Source organism: Serinus canaria, chromosome Z (genome assembly GCF_022539315.1).
Source record: "Serinus canaria isolate serCan28SL12 chromosome Z, serCan2020, whole genome shotgun sequence".
Lineage (NCBI taxonomy): Eukaryota > Metazoa > Chordata > Aves > Passeriformes > Fringillidae > Serinus > Serinus canaria.
Window position 1 is genome coordinate 38,580,173 of NC_066343.1, and position 18,904 is coordinate 38,599,076.

General features: G+C 40.4%; 1 protein-coding gene across 4 annotated transcripts in view; it reads left to right on the top strand.

Moving 5' to 3' along the window:
• Positions 1 to 4,822: 4,822 nt before the first annotated feature.
• GOLM1 (golgi membrane protein 1) overlaps positions 4,823 to 18,904 on the top strand; it is a 36,805-nt gene continuing 22,723 nt past the window's right edge. The window contains exons 1-3 of one of the 4 annotated variants that reach the window (XM_050986651.1): positions 4,823 to 5,029; positions 11,311 to 11,484; positions 13,983 to 14,162. In XM_050986651.1, coding sequence (XP_050842608.1) covers positions 11,356 to 11,484; positions 13,983 to 14,162 — 309 coding nt within the window. In that variant the 5' untranslated portion in view covers positions 4,823 to 5,029; positions 11,311 to 11,355. Of the gene's footprint in view, positions 5,030 to 5,206; positions 5,378 to 11,310; positions 11,485 to 13,982; positions 14,163 to 18,904 lie in introns of those variants that run through there. The other 3 variants (XM_030236697.2, XM_030236696.2, XM_050986650.1) reach the window with 3 other exon arrangements.

Genomic DNA, 18,904 nt, shown 5'->3' on the forward strand with positions numbered 1-18,904 from the left:
GCAAATGCTTGCAAATCTGGCATTCTTCATTGCATACACAACTGATATCACAGAAGGCTGTCCACCCATATAACAACTAGAGAAAATAATGTGCTCCATTCCTCTTACTGGCTTACACATATGGAAGCCAAAAGAGCTTGAAGATAAGGGTCTTACTCTTTCATTTATCATTTTTGAAGAGAAAAGGATAACTTAACTCCATTGGCATTCAAGGTGAACCACCAAGAGTGAATAAAGCCATTGCCTGCAGGTAATACTTTTACGAAGAAAATGGCATCAACCAATACGGAAGATTAACATCAATCAACAAACCTCCTAAAGCAACATTTAGAGGCATCTCATGAATGAAAAGCCTATTTCCCAGAATAGGACAAGTAAGAATACCAAAGATACAGAGAAGAAAAAGAAGAAAAAGAAGCCAATCAGCAAAGCTGACAGGTGATCTGGTAAAGAACCAGCTCTCCAAGTCAACGTGCTCTTTCCTAAGGTGGTGTTTTATTGCTCTTACAGTAGATGTTGATTTTGTCCTAGAAAGACCAGCCTGCCTAACTGTAATTCCTACAGCTGGTCTGGATTTTTCATGAAGCTCTTTGTTTGCATATCAGAGCACATTGGGCATTTTCTCTGAATGAGGCAGTGCAATTAAGCAAGAGAACTGACACTTTGAGGCAGACCTGAAGACCTAAAGAAGCCAGAAAAATGTTGCCATTTGCACAAATTAAGCCCAGGGGCACCATTGAGAATTGCTCAGAAAAAGCACACAGAATCTGTGACAGGAAAAGAAAATCCCTTACCATTGTCTGGGCTTCAGTAATGCACGACTAGAGTAAGATTCCACTTGACAGCTTTTTATTCAGTGTTTCAGCCTGCACTCATTTTACTTCAAGATTTTTTTGGATATATATTTTCAAGGCCAAATGACATCACTTAGGTGCACATCCTGAAAAATGTAGGCCATAATTTGACATCCAGTAGATGGGTGGCCTTAAAGGTGTTTTTTTTAAATGATAGGTCAGACTCTGAACGTGCACAGAAATCACCACACACTTACTAAAAATAGGTATGCACACACGTTGTACAGAAGAAGAAAAATCCCATATATTACTTTTTGTCTGCTATTGAGGAAGTTGTTGCAGACATGATCTTTCAGATCCTGTAATATGCTCAGTACCTCTGAAGAATGTAACATGGATTTCATGGACTTCCACCTTTGAAAGTAGAAGACATGAGGCAGAAGACATCATCCATCTTTCAGCTGTTGTCTTCAGCATCTCGGCCCTCTTTGGTTTTGGCATTTAGCTCTGACTTAGTGAAATTTGAAAAAAACCAAAACACTGAAAAATCTCCACTGTCATTCTTTCATGATAATTCAAAGGCAGGATCCTCAAACTCTACAATGCATGACATTGCATGGATAAAGCAGGTCAACAGTAGACAAAGATGTATGGCAATTTAAGTTAATGGTATGTAGAAAAAAGCAAACATGTTAAACATTAAACTTCATTTTGCACTGTGGGAAGTTAGACTCCTGTTTCTTGGGATCTTTAGAAGTAACAGTATAGTAAAGCACTTGACATTACTCTCACCAGCCCATGACGAATGTCTTTCCTGAATAATTTGAATTTTTGTTCCTCTGGTATCTGAAAATTATTTTCTGAAATTAATTTTTACATGGGTGTCCAGAGGGTAATCTCACAACTGAAGAAAGCAGCAGCAGAGGCATAGTGCAGATCAATGTCTGGCTTCATGGCTGGTGCCATCAAGAAGGCTTTGGCTATTTTAGCAATGGATTGAACTTCAATGACTGTAGCCTGCTAGGGAAAGATGAGATCCACTTGACTAAAAAGGGAGAGAAAATCTTTGGCAGCAGACTGGTCAGTTGGGTGAGGTGAGCTTTGCCCTGAATGACTTGTGGGGTTCAAATTGGCAATGATTATGCCTTTGCTTCTTCCTGGAGAGCAGGCCATGCCAACCAGTGCTAACTTGGCCTCCTCTCAAATGAGAATTACAGGGCTATCCACATCAAGGATGTGCATTGTTATGGGGAATCCTGTTACACCTCTTCTAGGGAAGCTGGGTGCTAGATTACCTCCCTGACGTGCCTGTACACTGTCATCATTTAAGCTTGGCGCAATGCCAGTGCGTCCACGAGAATACCTCCTTCCCTGGTATCTACTGTGAGATGTGATCAGAGACAGAGCAAAGCAGGCTCTAACTTAAGATTGAAAGAAAAAAAAAATTTATTAACCTAAAACTACAAGGAAAAACACATCAAACACAGGATGAAAACCTTCCAAATTTCTTCTTCCTCCCCCCCTACTAAATGTCCTAATTCTGTTACCACCCTTTAAATCATCACTCTCAGTCTATCACCACCCTTTAGATAATCAATTCTCAATTCTTTGAGGAGAGAGGAGTCCCTCTTGCACTACAGACTTTTCCAGAAACAGTAGAAACTTCTCGTGTTTCTGTGTCACGTGTGGCACCGCTCGGAGAATATTTTGCCATTGTGACCTCTTCCTTCTATGTCCAGTGCTCTCACCACTGCACATGGACCAGAGCTGCTTCTAGGGTTTTTTCCCTTTAAGGATGCTTTGTCCCGTTCTAAAAAAGAGCACAGTCCTTCTCCTTTTGGGACACCTCTGCCATCTCCAAAAGGGACAAGAAGGAGAACCTGGGAACGTGCGTCCTGCCAGCCCCACCTCCATGCCTGAAAAGGGAACGGTACAGCCCATTCTGAAGGTCATGCCCAGGCATGTAGAGGACAGTAAGCTCACTGGGAGTAGTCACCATATCTCAAAGGCGGATGCCAAAAGGATAGTGCCAGACTCTTTTCAGTGGTGCCCAGAGACAGGAGGAGAAGTAATGGCCATAAACTAAAACACAAGAAGTTCCACCTTAACATGAGGAAAAACTTCTTTTACAATGAGTGTGGCAGAGCATTGGAACAGGCTGCCACGGATCTCATGGATTCTCCCTCTCTGGAGACACACAAAACCCACTTGAATGAGTTCTTTTGTAACCTGCTCTAGATGATCCTGTCTTGTGCAGAGTTTGGGTTGAACTGGATGATATCCAGAGCTCTCATGATTCCACGGTTCTGTGAACTGTTCTGACAATTATATTCTACCAGAAAGATGTCAGTAGTTTTGAGGGAAAATAAGAAGTACTGGATTTTCTAGTTAGATATGCTATTCAGTGAAAGAGTAACAAGAATTTAATTTGTTTACCTTACCACTAAAAAAAAAAAAAAAAAAGGCAGCATGTTATTAAATAAAATATAGTTCAAGGTAATCTATTTTTTCCACAAACTTTTGAGAGTTGCCCCTTCTCTTTCAGGTAGAAGTTACTCAGGAGATACACCTCCATAAGACTTCTGCAAATTGTTTTAGTTTTAGAGTTTTCAGGCAGTAGTACATTGCTTCTAGTACTGGTTCCAGTTCCAAGAGATCGTGCTAAGATCCTCAATTTTTCTGCAGGGTAACATATGTAGATGTGCCCTTGTATTTTTGTTAGTTCTTTGTTAAAATGCACAGCTATTTATTTTTTAAGATAATGATACCTTTTTTATTAATATTGCTGATCCCACTTGGAAATCAATTAATTCCCTAACTAGTGGCATGTGATCCATTGTGTACTTGAAAGAAAATTTTCCGGTTCTGGTCTAGACAAAGCTATTGTATGAGTTGTTTTAAAAAATAAATATATAATAACAAATATATCTTCTGTCCCATGGAAAGGTTAAAGTGTTGGTGTTACACTGATCAACTTTTAAATAGTCTCCAAAAATGGGAGGAAAACCTCATATTTGGCATTATGTTTTCACATGTGGAAGGTTGCTTTTGTTAAGTGTGTGGTCTTTGTTCAGGTAGAAATTCACATATATATATATATTATATATATATATATATATATATATAATATATATATATATCTATGTGTGTGTGTGTGTGTGTGTGTAAAGAAATTATTTTGCTTTTTTTAGCACCTACAATTGCTGCTTCGCTAGATTTTCTATACTGCTTTGATTCTGTTTTTTAAATTTCCACGTGCAAAAGCTAAAATGCAGAAACAACATACAGATTGGGTTGGAAAAGTTGGGGCTGTTCAGCCTGCAAAAAAAAAAAAAAAAAGATGGATGTTATAGCAGCTTTCCAGTATCTGAAGGAGGCCTGCAGGGAAGCTGGAGAGGGTCTCCTCATTAGAAACTGCATTGATGTGACAAAGAGGAATGGTTTCAAACTGAAAGAGGGGAAAATCAGAAAGGAAATCTTTACAAATCATAAAATTCTGAAATAAATTATTTACTGTGGAGAGTGGTGAGGCACTGGAACAGGTTGCCCAACGAAGTTGTGGATGCCCCACCCCTGCCACTGCTCAAGGCTGCTTTGGAACATGGCTTTGCGCAACCTCGCCTAGCGGAAGATGTTCTAGGCCCACGGTCTAGAACTAGATCGTCTTTAAGACTCCTAAACAATTCTGTGATTCCATCTAGATGGTGGAAACTCCAGCTGAGCTAATGACAACCATGGAATAAACAGGTTGAATAACTTTTCTTTTTTTTTAAATGAAGAAAATGCCGGCATCACCCATTTGCTGTCAAAAACAAGTATTGAAACAGCCTTCCTGAGTTTTCTGTCGCTCCGTCTCTGATTTCGGACACTCAGCTTCGCCTACTTGCCGCTTTCCAGAAACCGAAGCGCCTGTGGTCAAGACAGGAAATCTGCAACTCAGCAGAAGTTCTGGTGTAGGAATGACTCTGCCGGCGCGGCTCGGGGGGAGGGTCAAGGTGGCACACGGCGGCGCACACACTGCTTCGCTCAGCCCAGGGCGTTTCTCGGCCAGACGCGCCAGCGGGCCGACGAGGGGCTGGGTGGCGAGGGGCTGGGAGGTGCGGGGCGGGATCTTCCCTGCGCCCCCGCCCTCCCCGCCTCCTGCCGCCGTTCTGCTTTGCCGCGGGCTACGGGGGCAACGAGAGGCGGCTCGCCAGTCCTCTTCTCGGCGGGGCCGCAGCCGGCGGCACGGTGAGGTGAGGCCGCCGGGCGGGGCGCGAGGGTGGCCGGGCCGCGGCTCTGTCGCCTGTGCTGCTCCGGGCTCGGCTCGGCCAGCAGCGGCGGGGGACGAGCGGCGGCCCCGGCGCGGGGCGTGCGCGGAGGGCGGTAGCCGGCCGTGAGGGCGTGAGGGGCGGCCCCGCGCGGGCTCCGTCCCGCGGGCGCTTGCCGCTCGCCGTCCGCAGTGCTCGCGGAGGTACCGGGCCGGCGTGCCAGGGCTTCACTGGCGTGCTTGCCGGACACTGATAGCGTTTCCTTGTTTCTTCAGCCAGCCTTCCCTCTTAAGGGTCTTGAGCCGGAAACATCTTTGAATATTCGCAGCGGAGGTAGAAATAATAATGTTAGAAATCAATGAAGGTGTGGGATACCTCCTCCCGGCTACCTTTCCCGGGAAGGGTCGGACTAGGTGGCCTCCCCTGGTTTGTTGCAGCAGGGCTGGTGACCTGAGATTGTTGACCATCCTCTTCCTTCCGAGCTAGCCGTGCGGCAGTCTGATCCCCGCTTTGCTTCCCCGCGGGCTGAGCTGCGGAGGCCTTACCGCTGCTCCGGGGACTGATGGCTTTTCCAAAATTCGTTACTCCAGAGTAACACTTTCCGGCTCTGCTTGGGAAAGTGTTACCCCTACCTCTTCAGAAATTTTGGTTCGAGTGTTTGGTACACAGTGGGAGCTGTGTTTATCGCCTACACGCAGGAAGTTTGATTTGTTTTACTTCATTGGATTCCCTCGTCAGCATGAAGATAGAAGGAGTTGATCAGGTTTTTAGAAAATCTTGCTCTTGAATTGACTTTTTTTGAATGGCCTTTCATCTTACATCTTAACAGCTTTGCTTTTAAAGAACCATTTATATCGTTGAAGTTTTTTTCACTCCTAGTGGGGGGGTCTGCATGTTTTGCAGTCAAACTATGTGTGTAGTTTTGTAGTAGTGGGGAAATGGTAGCAGGTTACTGAGTTTTTCATCATATATCTAAACTTACTGTAACTCTGTTTCATAATCTTAATTTAAGATAAGTGGGTGTCCTATTAATTGTGATCTTAAGAGGCTGGTTCATGTTGTATGGGAAAAATACCAGCCACAAAATATGTGCATAAGAGTAAGTGAGTGGTCTGACTTACTCTCGAGATAGTTCAGGTGTATAAGTTTGCTTGTTTAATTTTATTTTCATACACATTATTTTCACTGGTAATACTGTAATCTAAAAGTACGCCTGGGCAACATGTCCAGGTATTCTAGAACATTTTATCAAGTTATTTTAAGTTAACCGACTTCTGTCGTTGGGATAGATACCTACTTTAAATCTCTAGCTTCTGTTTTGCTACATACCTGTTTGGGAATTGTCCTTAATCAGATAAAGGGCATTGAGGGTGTTTGGTTGTTAGCTTTCTTTGGTTGTAAAGTAGTCATTTGAAAGTCAAGAGACTTCTTGAACCCAAATACAATTAGTGAACAAGTGCTAACAGTGACCCACCCTGTCCTTGAACATGTAGTGCATTTTTAGGGTTCTCATAGTTTTCTGATCTGTTACTTCTATTTTAAAATGTGTTAGAAAAGGAAGACCTGACGCCTGAATTGACTGTCAAATAAATGGTTATTCCTGAGCAGGATGAGAATGGAGTTGCAGAATGTGTTGTGGTGAAAATGCCGTTCCCTTCCTGAACAGAATGTAGCTTGATAATTTTGGTAAATAGTGACTCTGTGACATTCATCCAAAGTACAAAAGTTTGGGTAGCGGCTATTGCTGAATGTTTCAGAGTGTTTTTTCTTTTCTTTTATCCCTGCAGTTTGTAAATCCTTGTGAAAGGCATATAGGAAGTTTGTGGTCAGCAGGCTTGAGTTCAGTGCACAAACTTTAAATCTCCAATGGAAAAATGTTTGTTTGACCTTTTTTGACTTGTAAATTTGAAAGGGAAAACCATCCTCAGACAATGTTGCTGCAGAGAATGATAAGAAATCTGTATGCTCTGTTTTGTGACATTGTACCTTGAGCCCTCTGTACAGTCTGTGCAACTTTGAGAGCATAAAGGTTGCTGCTGGCTATAGCTGGTTCTCACCATGGGGCTGTGAATAGTGGTACTTGTAAGTAAGATCCTGCTGTGAGTAAGAACCAACTGGATTTATCTTTCAAAGATAATCACTACTGTGTATTTACCATTTATAAAACGAAAACTGAAAAGTTTTGACTAATTTTTTTCTGCACTACATTTCTGCCCACACAAAAAATGGTCACCTTTATTTTTGGAAGACTAGGTACACAAATGTTTGCTCTCTGATTTGCTATTTTGAGAATTACTTCTTTTTCGAATTTCATTTAATTATTTTTTAAAATAAAACTCAAGTTCTAGTACATTTTAGTCTGATTTAATTGTATCTTGGTATACCTAACTAGCTTGTCAATGGAAGAAGTTTTGATTAAATTGTTTGGTTAATATACTGTGCTTTAATTCAAGCAGTCAGACATAGGAATTTCATTATAATATCTGAAAAAAACCCCAGTGATTTCTTCCAGAAGCTGACTGTGAGGTTGGAAAAGAATCTGCAATAGGTGGGGAAAGCACCAGTGTCTGAGGGGCTCCTTTGATGCAGGAGGTTTCCCCATTCTGGCCCAGTTTGGTTGGGATGGGGTTATGTGACCTCTGTGCTGCGTATTAGCCCTTAGGTCCTTGTTGAGACTTTTTGATTTTTCTTTTTTTTGTCTCTTGTCTCTGGTTTTTGTAGGGGTTTTAGTAAGGCTTTGTCCTTACTCAAGTTGCAAGTACTCAGACCTCCAAGAAGCTGTGCCTTAAATTTTCAGTGGCTGCTTCAGCTGTAGTCTATCTTTAGATGCTGCTCTGGCTTATGCTGGCTTTGTAGCACGCAGTGGCTGAGTGGTGGAGGAGGTGGTTGGTAGGCAGGTATGCTGGCGAGGGATAAGGAAACATTTTTCCTACACTGTCTGGTATGTGTCTATTGAATTTTTCACCTTTTCTGTTTTTTTCTGCTCAGCAGATCTTAAGGAAGTGCACAGAGCTGAACCCTATGAGCAGAGAGACTTAGTTTTCCTTCTGGGAGTCTGAAATGCACCATTTTTTTTTGTCTTTACAGCTAGTGTGTTGGTCTTGAGGCTTGGTTGGCAACGTTGTTGCTTATCTGTAGTGAAAAATTGCTGGATACCAGATATCCTACTTCAGCTGAGTACAGTAAAAAGAAAGAATTACTTACTGTGGGAAGTAAAAGTATGCTGTGTGTTAATTTGCTTGAATATCTCAGTCTAAAACATCTCCTTCTCAATGAAGCACCACTAGGTTGGAAAAACAGAAGGATGAAATCTTCTGTTCAGAAGTCAGGAATTTTATGAATATGCTTATTCTTGAATCTGCCATGGACATTGCTGAATTTCATCTTCAGTAAAATTACTTTCTTACTCATAAAATCAGAAACTTATTTTAAATACAATTCAAATAACTATGCCAGACCAGATGTTTCCTGGAAAACAGCATGTGCAAACAGATTTTCATGTAAATGTGCTTATTGAGCTGATTTGCTTATCTCTGCTCCAAAATATGTGAGTATGTATATCCATGGAAGAAAGTTAAAAACACTAAAATTTTTATTTTTTAAGCTAACAAGAGAGCGAACATCAATATTGCTGCTGAGGTAAAGTTTTGGGTCTGAAGTGGTCAAACAGAAGAGACTTCTGTGTCTTTCATACCTTTCCTCTTCCTTTTGCTTTTCTTTCTGTTCAGTATAGAAATATATTCCTAATTAATATAAATGATTTACGGGTAAACAATACTGCTCTTTTCTAGAAAGAGCAATGTAATGAAGTTGAACATGCTTTAGTGAAATCAGCACTTATTTGCCTGTTTGTTTTTAACAGGTGAAAACAGCAGAAAAGCTTCTGATGCTGCCAGATTTGTCTGCTATCTAGGTGTATTGACATTTTTAGCATGGTTTTGTGCCTGTGCTTTAACCTGCATGGTGAACTAATCATTCTTTCTTTGAACAATGTAGTGGCTTTACCTCTGAAAATTTTTGAGCTAAACAGCTAGTTCCATGTATTTATCTAGTAGATAAATTACAGTGCAAGCTGTTACTGCTGATAATGTGAACTGTTTTCTCTATTTCTGACAGCTATGAGAAAAATAGCAGTTATTTTATTCAAGTCACACTTAGAATGAATTGCTACATCTTGCAGTGCTCTTCATAGTTTTTCCATGTGTCAAGTGTACATACTATTACAGCAAAGAAGAAGATACAATGACCTCATACTGCGTTCCAGCAGACCTTGTTTGAAATACAATATTGTATTCTGGTATGCAAAAGTAAATAGATTCTCTTGTGCTTTTCTGAGATGTCAGTGCTAACTCCATCATGCCCTTTGTGCTCTCATTTTGGCTACTCTTGGGATCAGGGGTTCTTGGTTTTCAGGGATCATGTGTAAGACATGGTCGCTCTATTTCTCCGGTGCTCCTTTTAGGACAACGCAGTAGGATAATAGTCTGTGCAAGATGTATGTCTTTCTGCAGTTCATGGCTTTCTACTGGAAATTTGTGCACGTCTCTGTGTGTTACTGCGTGTTAATTTTTTGCACGACAAGGAAAAAAAAAACCCAACATGGTTACTTTCCTTGCCTTTGCTTCTTAGTGTTGACCTTACTTCATCTGTATATGGTTCTGTGGGTGTCTGCTGGAGCTGTGCTGCATATGTCTCTTTGCACCTTAGCTGAGGTTTCCTTTAGGCAAGAAACTCAAGTATCAGGTGTTAGATTTCTTTGGATTGTTTTTTGGTGTGTGTGTGTGTGTTTATGAAGAGGCAACATTTTCAGGAAGCTGCATTTTACTCTTATATCCTCTGTATGTTCAAATAAAAATTGGGAAACTTTTCAAATGAACACTTGGATTTGAAACTGTTGTGCATCTGGCAGTATTGTGCACTGTCTGCTGAGAAATGAGAAGTTATAATCTATCTTGACTGCAGAGAGGGAATTTTGCAGAGAATGCATGTGGACACTGAGTTATAGGTGAGCTGTTGAAGGACTTAAGTGCTGGATGTACAGTAGAATTTGCATTTCTGGTGCCTGTGAAGTGTTGGCATCACATTCTTCCCCTGTGTTTACTGTGTATATGCACAAGTAAATCCTTTGAGAGTTGCTACCATTTATAATTTTTAAGACATTGCCACCTGTGTATTGCAACAGTAGGGAAGAGGTTGCTTTGCTTAAAAACATGTACCTTGAGAGCATGTACAGTGTATTACTAGTAAATGTACCCATTTTAGATTTAACTAGTGTTTTGAGAAGCATATATATTTGCTGTCTGCCTGGTCTTCTGTGCTTCTTTTTGCTGTCTTTAGTCTGCAGGAGTGCAGAAAGAAAAAAAGTTAATCTCAGTTTACAAGGGAGCAATCTTCTACAAATGGCAGCCAAGATTCCCTGGAGTTTGAGGATGCATGAAGCTAGGTGCCATTAGGCTTATTAAGACTGGATTTCACCACAGCATAAAATCAATGTAGCTTATTTCAAAGAGAAGTGCAGCTACCCTTTGCCTCTGCCTGTCTTTTAAGATGGTCTGTTTCACAGAAGTAACACAAATCTCAGTAACAACCACTGGTATCCCTGGTACTGCTGATTTGTTATTTTTTTTCTGTGGGAGCAGAGAAAGCAGCTGAGGATCAAAATGGAGAACACTTAATGCGATGTAGCATTGAAATCAGTGGAGTGTCTGCTCATATTTATATTAATTGTTATTTTTAGGTTCTCCTTTAAACAATTTGGTTCTGTCTTATTTATGTATTTATTTACAAGCTTGGGAACAAGAAGTTAGAATAGTAGTGTCAGATGGAATAAGTTGAAACTGTCAAATTTGAGAAAGCAAAGTGTGAATTACTCCTCAAATAGCAAGACTAAATTAATTTTCTGTGTAAATCAGGTAAAAAGCAGTCTATTCTCTAGCCTAGTGTTGTCTGCATAGATTTTGGGTAGGTGTATGATAAAAGAAGGGCTGATTCTGTTTATTGCAGATTTTCACTATATTGTTAGTAGTATTCAAGAAGCCCTCCTCAAGAGCGTATGAAGCTTTATGTACAAGCTAATAGTGTGTAATGACCTTTCTTTGTCTTTCAGATGGAAATATCCAGACAGGTCAACACTAATACATTTACCTTCCTTGTTGGGTGTAAGCCTGTCAGCTGATAGCTACTGTGTTACTCAAAGAAAGTTTTATTATATGTATAAAATAGCTGTAGTTGGGGATGCAGTATAATGTGCCCTTTCTAATTTGTAGGTTTCCATACTTGCTGTGATTCTTCAGATTTGTTCTTTTCTTGAAATGGTTGGACTAGGAAACAGCTGTCGCGGGATGAAGTCTCCACCACTCCTCGTGGCTGCGCTCATGGCGTGCATAATTGTTTTGGGTTTCAATTACTGGGTTGCAAGTTCTCGCAGCATGGATCTACAGGTAATGTTCCCTTTGCTCTACATGTCACTTTGTACTTCTGCAAGTAGTAAACATTGTTCACAGGAAGGATGATTCTCCTTCATGTGGCAAGTCAGGAACCTCAGCTTGTTGTAGGAACTTCCACAAAATTTACAGTTGCTGCTTATCAGTAGTGGGGGAATGGGATGAAGGCCTATTTGTACGAGTGGAGCCCAAAACTTGAACACACCTGCATGTGTGATACTTATTGCTTCTGCTCTCACAAAGCATTCAGCTGCCTTGTGCTGTTTCACATTAAAGATGTGACAAATGCCATCCTCTTTTGTCCCCTCCCAACCTCCCAAGCACTCCCAACTTCCTTGCCATTGTGGCAGTATGCAAAGCAGAAAAGACTTTGGCTTTTGCGAGCCCTGCTCAGCAATAGCAAAAACATCTTTATATTATCAACCCTGTGTTCATCACAAATCCAAAACAGAGCCCCATACCAGTCACTGTGAAGAAAATTAGACTCTATCCCAGTTGAAACTAGCACACTGATATTTCTAGATTTGTCTTTGTACATGACCTATTACATTTTATGCATACTGTACAAGGAAATCTGGGTTGTTCAGAAAAAAAAATCTGTATTTCTGTTTCTTAGTGATCTTTCTGAAGAAAGACATACAAGTCACTTGTAGTAATTACCTTGTCTGATGAAAACTATATTTTTCTGATGAAAACTATATTTTTTGTTTCTGTTGAACATAGGTTTTAATCCTTTCTGGACCATTTGTTCTGATATAGGATATGTGAGTCAAGTTTCTGATTTGTGACAATTCTCTGCAGAACAGTTCCCTTTTTTCCCCCTCTTTTTTTCTTTTTTTTCTTTTCTTTTGTTATTGTTTTTAACAAGCTGACCTAAAAACTAAGAACATGTTGATTAAACATGGCTCATGAGAGCTCCTTCCCAGTTTATTCAGTGAGTTTGCATGCTCTTTGTAACTTACCCAAATCTTAGTACTGAGTGGACTAAAGGAGTTGAAGGAGTTTAACTCCTGTTTCACCTCAGAGCAGGCACCTTTCAAACAGGGCACTTGTGTCTGGCCATGTGGTTCAGGGTGTCTTATGACTTCCTAGTTATCCCTTGCTTTCCCTTCAGTCAGTGGCTACTAGTGGGTAGTAACTGTCAGTACTACTGAACTGGTGCTGCACAGCCATGAAGCAGCTGATAGTGAGAAAAATATGCCATTATCCAGATTTATCTTGGTCTCAATAACCTAGAACACAAGGTCCTCTGGTATTACTGATGTACCGTACCATTTTACACATTTCTCCTAAAGTTAGCCTGAAAATTACTTCACTTTGGCATGGTCACACACTCTGAATGGAATAAGAGCATAGCTGAACGTGGATGAAGCTTCTAAAGCACTCTGTAGACCCATTTGTTTTTTGGCAAGACTTTGCAGCTGTTATGACTAAAATGGAAGGAGTGTTTTTCCTTGCTGTTCCAGCTAAACAGCAAGTAATTTTCCTTTTTTTTTCGTTCTGGCTCTTCTTCCTTTTCTTTCTTTCTGTGGCAGAGAAGCAGGGTAGGTGGGACATGACATGCTACATACTCTGGTGTAAGAAGATTTGGTACATTTTCTTGGAGTCTTGGAACATGCACAGTTTTTATTATATCTAATTTTTAGTGCACCTGGAATTATCAGATATTTTTTTCATTTTGTTAATATCCCCAGCCCCCTACATGTTTTTGTATTCCTAGTTGCAGTTTTAATCCAAAATGTTTAGAAACAACGTTCTGCAAAACTAAATTGGTACTTACAAAAAAGAAGTTTGGGGGGGAGGAAGAAAGAACGTGAAAACATCAGGCTTGATTCCTTAGCTTATGTCTCTGTCTTCATATGTGCCGACAATCAAGATGTGATGGTTTTAAATTTTCCTCTGACTGTAGCTATTCTTTGAGCAGTCTAGAAGAATTTTTGATTTTCTGTTTATGAATGAATGAATTTTTCTCATATATGTCTTTGTGTAATACCTATATGTGAATTGTTCATGTAAAAGGTGGGCAGTGTTGTCCTCCCTCTACTCTTTTTTTTTTCTAGCTCTTCCAAGAAATCAGATTAGTTTGAGAGCTGAGTTTTCACACTGAGTTAGTTTGGGGTCAACACTGAGACGTGTAGAGCTGTCAGAATTGTATGGGCTAAATCAAAAAATTGTTTGACCTTGTACTTCAGAAAGATTGTAGTCTCTAATCTTTTTTATGTTTATGGGGTATTTTTAAGCTCAAGTACTGAGCTTTTAATTTTTCTCATTTTTAACAGAAACTTTACAGTTTTTACAAAATATGCACTCCTGTTAATTTACATGGAACTAGGGAGGTGTGTGTCTGTGTGTATGACTAGTATCCCTGGCTGACACAGGACTTTCATATCTGTATTGTTAGTGCTGTAAAATTTGCTATTCCTTGAATATACTGGACAAGATTCTGGCAAGGAGGAAGCATTTCTGCTTGCTTTGACTAATCTGCTCTTCCTCAGGGTCGAGTCATGGATCTGGAAGGCAAAGTCCGCAGGGCCGCAGCGGAGAGGGGTGCTGTGGAACAAAAAAAGAATGAATTCCAAGGGGAGCTAGAGAAGCAGCGACAGCAGATTGACAAAATTCAGTCCTTGCACAGCTTTCAGATGGAAAATGCCAACAGAGTACATCAGGAAGAGAAGGTAGGGCTTTTCCTAGCCACAGTTTTCTGTGAGACTGTGGTTTACCAAGACACACTCTGAAATGGGAAGTGGTGCTCATGTGTTGCTGCTTACAGTCGATGTTGGTGTGGCAAAATATTTTATATTGTATGATATTGAGAAAATGGACCTTGAATAGACATTTTAGCATTTGCTGTGTAATTTTGAAATACTAGAAGCTGCAAGTAACAGCAGTTCTGAGTAAAACTCTTATCCTCTCTATAAATTGTTACCATACTTGGATTGTCCCTTGACTTTCTTTCCTGTGTACTAGTGTTTTAAAAATTAAGAAAAAGAGGAAGATGCCCCAAGAAATATATTCCCAAATGTATTGTAAGAATAAGTGGTTGACATTTATTTCTAAATGCATTCTAAATTTTGTAGCATCTTGGCTTTCTGCCTCCAAAACTCAATGGTACTGGGAAGATATGAGAAGGTGAGACTTTCAGAGCAGTGCTCCTGACAGTTCAACTTCAGTAGGGTGGATGGTGTTCCTTTGTGAAGAATGTGAACAAAGCTACTTAAATAACAGTGTGTATGATTCCTGCTGTGTAGTATTTTGCAAACTGGTTTGCTGTGTATTTCCCTTGTGTTGCTGATACCACTTTGATTGCAGTTGTTAGTCAGTAATATCGTTTTTCTCCCTATTAGCAGAAGTATTTAGTTGAGATTTAGTATTCAATTGCTTTTCCCATAAAGTCTCTTCACTGAGGTTTATAGGTCAGCTTTCCAGAACTATTACATTCAGCAGGCTGAACAGTCACATCTTGTGATGGTAATAGGTACTCTTCAGGTAGCAGGTTCACTGTAAGGGAATGGTTTGCTCCTGAAAATATATTGTCTGAGAAAAATATCACCAGATTAATCGTTGAAGAACTTGGAGGAACAAAAATTGATTAAAAATGGAAGGTAGAATGTGCACATCAATGTCATATATCATTAGTTTATTTTGAAATAATCTTTACCCCAAGTCTTCAAGAAAATAATAAACCAATTCTTTTTATCTCTTTTGATACAAACACGTATGCTTGATAATTTCTCTCTTCTCTATGTGTTCAGTCTTGGCATATACTTTAAAAAAGGTAAAGTATAGTTTGTCTTTATTTTTTCAATGTGTGCATTTTTTAAAAATATATCAGAATATTCAAACAGGATTCAAGTGAGTAATCAAAGCTTGTCACTTCTGCCTCCTGTTATTGGGTGTTGCTACTGAATGCTGTGGTATTTTTTTGCTTTCTGCTTCAGTCGTACAGGGCGTGAAAACACATGCATGAGTGGAAAAAATAAAATTCAAAGGTAAGAAAAGGACAAATGTAATGGAGTATTATGCTTCGTTTCCATAAGCAGATATTGCCAGAGCTACTAAAAGATACTGAAAGGGCTGGCCAGAGAGTTTTCAGCACAGGCTAGCAAGAGGGGCGGTTGTTGAGAGATGGTGACAGGACCTCATCCAGGAAGTTAAGTGAATGAAATGTTGCTTCTGCCAAGCATGATGTGCCATCTTTTTGCTTCAGATTTCTGGCATTAGGTGAGAGTGGTAGGTGGCAGCACACAATCCACTTTCCTTGTGGTATTTTTGAGCCCAGCAGACATACAGGAACTGTTCATAAAATGTGGCATCCATGCCAGAAGAAGTAGTGATAGGTATTTTACAGAACTAGAACTCCTGTTGGACATGGGGTGGAATGTGGTGCCTGGGGAAGAGTGTCAGTGTGGCTTCTGGAACAGAAAGTCTTTCTTCTGAAGTATCTTAGAGTTGGTGATATAGGCGAGGGAGACAAGTGAACACATTCACACCTGGAGTTGAAGCGGCTTGTAGAGCTATTATGCAGCCGTGTGGTCAGACAGCGGTATTGCAAGGGTGAATGACAAGGCAAAAGTTACAAAGTAGCTTAGAAATACACTGGGTTAATTGTTGTACTGGGGGGGGGGCGGGGGGAAGGGTCACCAGTGGAGTTTTGAAGTGCAGTGAAAGGCATAGAGAGGAGAGCAAAGGTCACCAAAGCTGTGCAGTAGTTTCTCTACAGTAATCTAGAGAGTGATTTACAGGCTGGACAAGGGTCAGCAGAGAACCATCACAGTCATCTTCAGGATTCCAAGTAGTACAGAAAATGTTTGTGGCTGGGAGCGGGAAGTCAAGGTTGTTCTGCATTCACCGATGTGCTTCAAAGGCCATAATCAAGTTGTATTTCAGACTGAGCAGATGGTAGTGCTCTTCATGCAATAGGCGGTGAAGCTGCAAGTGTGTGGCATCCATAATACCATCCAGCTGCAAGCATGTGGCATCCGTTACCTACACAATGGGTCTGTGTAGGTAATGAGCAGCTGGGTGACCTTGGACTAACACCTAACCCTCTTCCAAGATGTTTTTCTGTCTCCAAGTGTTCCTCAGACATGAAGCTACTTCGAAAATACTGTGCTTTATGGCTGCCTTGGAATTCATTTGGCATTTCAGTGTTAGAGGTGGGATGCTGGGAAAGGTGAATTTTGGGGCCAATGTAGTAGAAATTCCTGCCTCCTAAGTGCTTTTCCCTCTATCACCCTAAAATACAGTTGTTCACTAATGGAATAGTCTATAAAGCTTGCTTTGAAACCCCAGGAAGTGATACCCTAGGAAGGTGGTGCATTGGACTAATTTCCTGACTTCTGCATTCTGTGACTGGAGGAGAGCATGTGTTTCACTCAGGAACCTGAAGTGGTAGGGTGAGCAGGTATGCGCCTGTGCACTTTTTTGCATTAAATTCAAAATTTGCTTTTCTTGTGGCGCACAAATATCTTGCAGAGATGCTGTTTGTTTTCCACTTCTAGTTTAAGAGTAGGGAGAGCTGATTTGCTGGAAATCTGTGCATTTGTCAAAAGAAGACATCAGCCAAGTTGTTATGGATTCATCCACTGTAATTCAGGAATGCCTCTGATGTAGTGGCAGGGAAGAGAGGGAAAGGTTAATTCTCCTTACTAATAACCTTTATTGGAAGAAGTTGCCTAGGATCAGAGCTTATTCTACAGAGGGATATGGAATATAAGAAAAGACAGCTTCTGAGTGCTTGTTTGTTTGTGTGTATCTGTCCATGTATGAATGTGTTTTATATGTTCATATCTTGTGTATATAAGACATGAAGGTGTATATACAGGATATAAACAGATAGCCTTGTTTTTTGGCTCCATGGATTGCAGTAGAATCTGGGATTCCTGGGAGGCAAGTAATGAATTCACCCTTTCGGATTGTGGGAAGCTTGCTCCTTGAACTGAACTTTTACTCTGTGAGGATTAGTGCCTACTTATTCAGGAAGAATGAATGCAAATCCAAATCCTGAGACTCAACCCATTTTACAAGCATTTTACAAACTCTGTAACTAACTAGAGATCTTCATGTCATAAATAAGATTTTGCTTAGTTCTTGCTGTTCTTAAAATTAAAATGCTTTCAGTAGTTCTGTAGTAATGATTGGTCCCTCTCAAACCTCCCACTTTTTGAGGAAGAAATTACGGTTCTTTTGGCTGTAGAAGAAACTCACATATGAAGAATACTTACACAATCTGGACTTCTAACCAAGAGCAAGTCACAAGTAATATTTGAGACCCATCATAATTGCAGTTCATCTCTGATCACTGTGTCTTATTCCTCTGCTGATAAAATACAGAATAATTACAGTACTGATTTACTTTCATATCAAGCCAAAACACCACTAAGGTGTTTTGCCCAGTCAAAGTCATTGTCACTAGCAGTGCAGTAATCACTTTGAGTTAAATCTGCCTTCTTTTGTAGTAGAACTGTCTCTGTGCTGCTTGCAGGATGAGGGCATAGAAGGTCAGTACTCTGAGCCTGTTTATACTGTATGGGCTCACCATTCACTGGGGCAGTGTAGTTCTGGAAAATTACTGTTGTAATTATTTTCTTAGGTCTGAGTGTATGAAACACTACTGTCACCAGTCTATTTTTTAAAAACCTGCTTGAATTTTTAAGGATTAGTGTAGATTTAGGAAATGGCTTGTGGAAGTCCATACACAAGTAGAATGAGGAGATCAAGAAGTCTTACATGAACACTTGATAACAACAGTTCAGGAGTGCAAAATTCCCATTTCTAATCTGTAGATTCTATGTGGTTGTTATTCAGGACTTGTAGCTTCTGGGATGTACAGAGCCACAGAAGTCTCTTTGAAGAGCTTAACAGGACAACAATATGTTTAATATCTCTGAAATGCATGAGTATGATTTTGCAGTTGGTAGGTTTCTTTGGATTTACATAAATCTTCTCCAATTCAAATCTTGCTTTACTGAGAAGGGCCAAGATTTGTATGTTCTATGTGACACATGTCACTGTCCTGTTGCTCAGTATCTTTTAACACTCGCCACAGCTACTCTCAGGTTCCTTCCCTCTGGGAAAATTTCAATTCCCAGCACAGTCTTCTGACACAAAGCACCTATTGGTATGCAGGGAGTTGACTCCACTCAGAAGGAATTAGTGGTCTGTAGGAGAGAGTAGAAAGGTACCTTTTCCTTTTCACTAAAGGCTCTTTATGTTTTAGTTTTTGATTTTTTTTTTTCCCCAACCCAAACAGTGTTTGCGTCTTCTAGCTTTGGAAAAGCTTTGAGGTAGGGAAGCACTGCCTCATGTCCCATATTTGCCGTAGCACAAAATTACCACATTATCAAGTTAAAACAGTATGCTTCCTCATAACTGGTACTGCAGAAGTCTAGAAGATCACCTCTGTTCAAAATATATC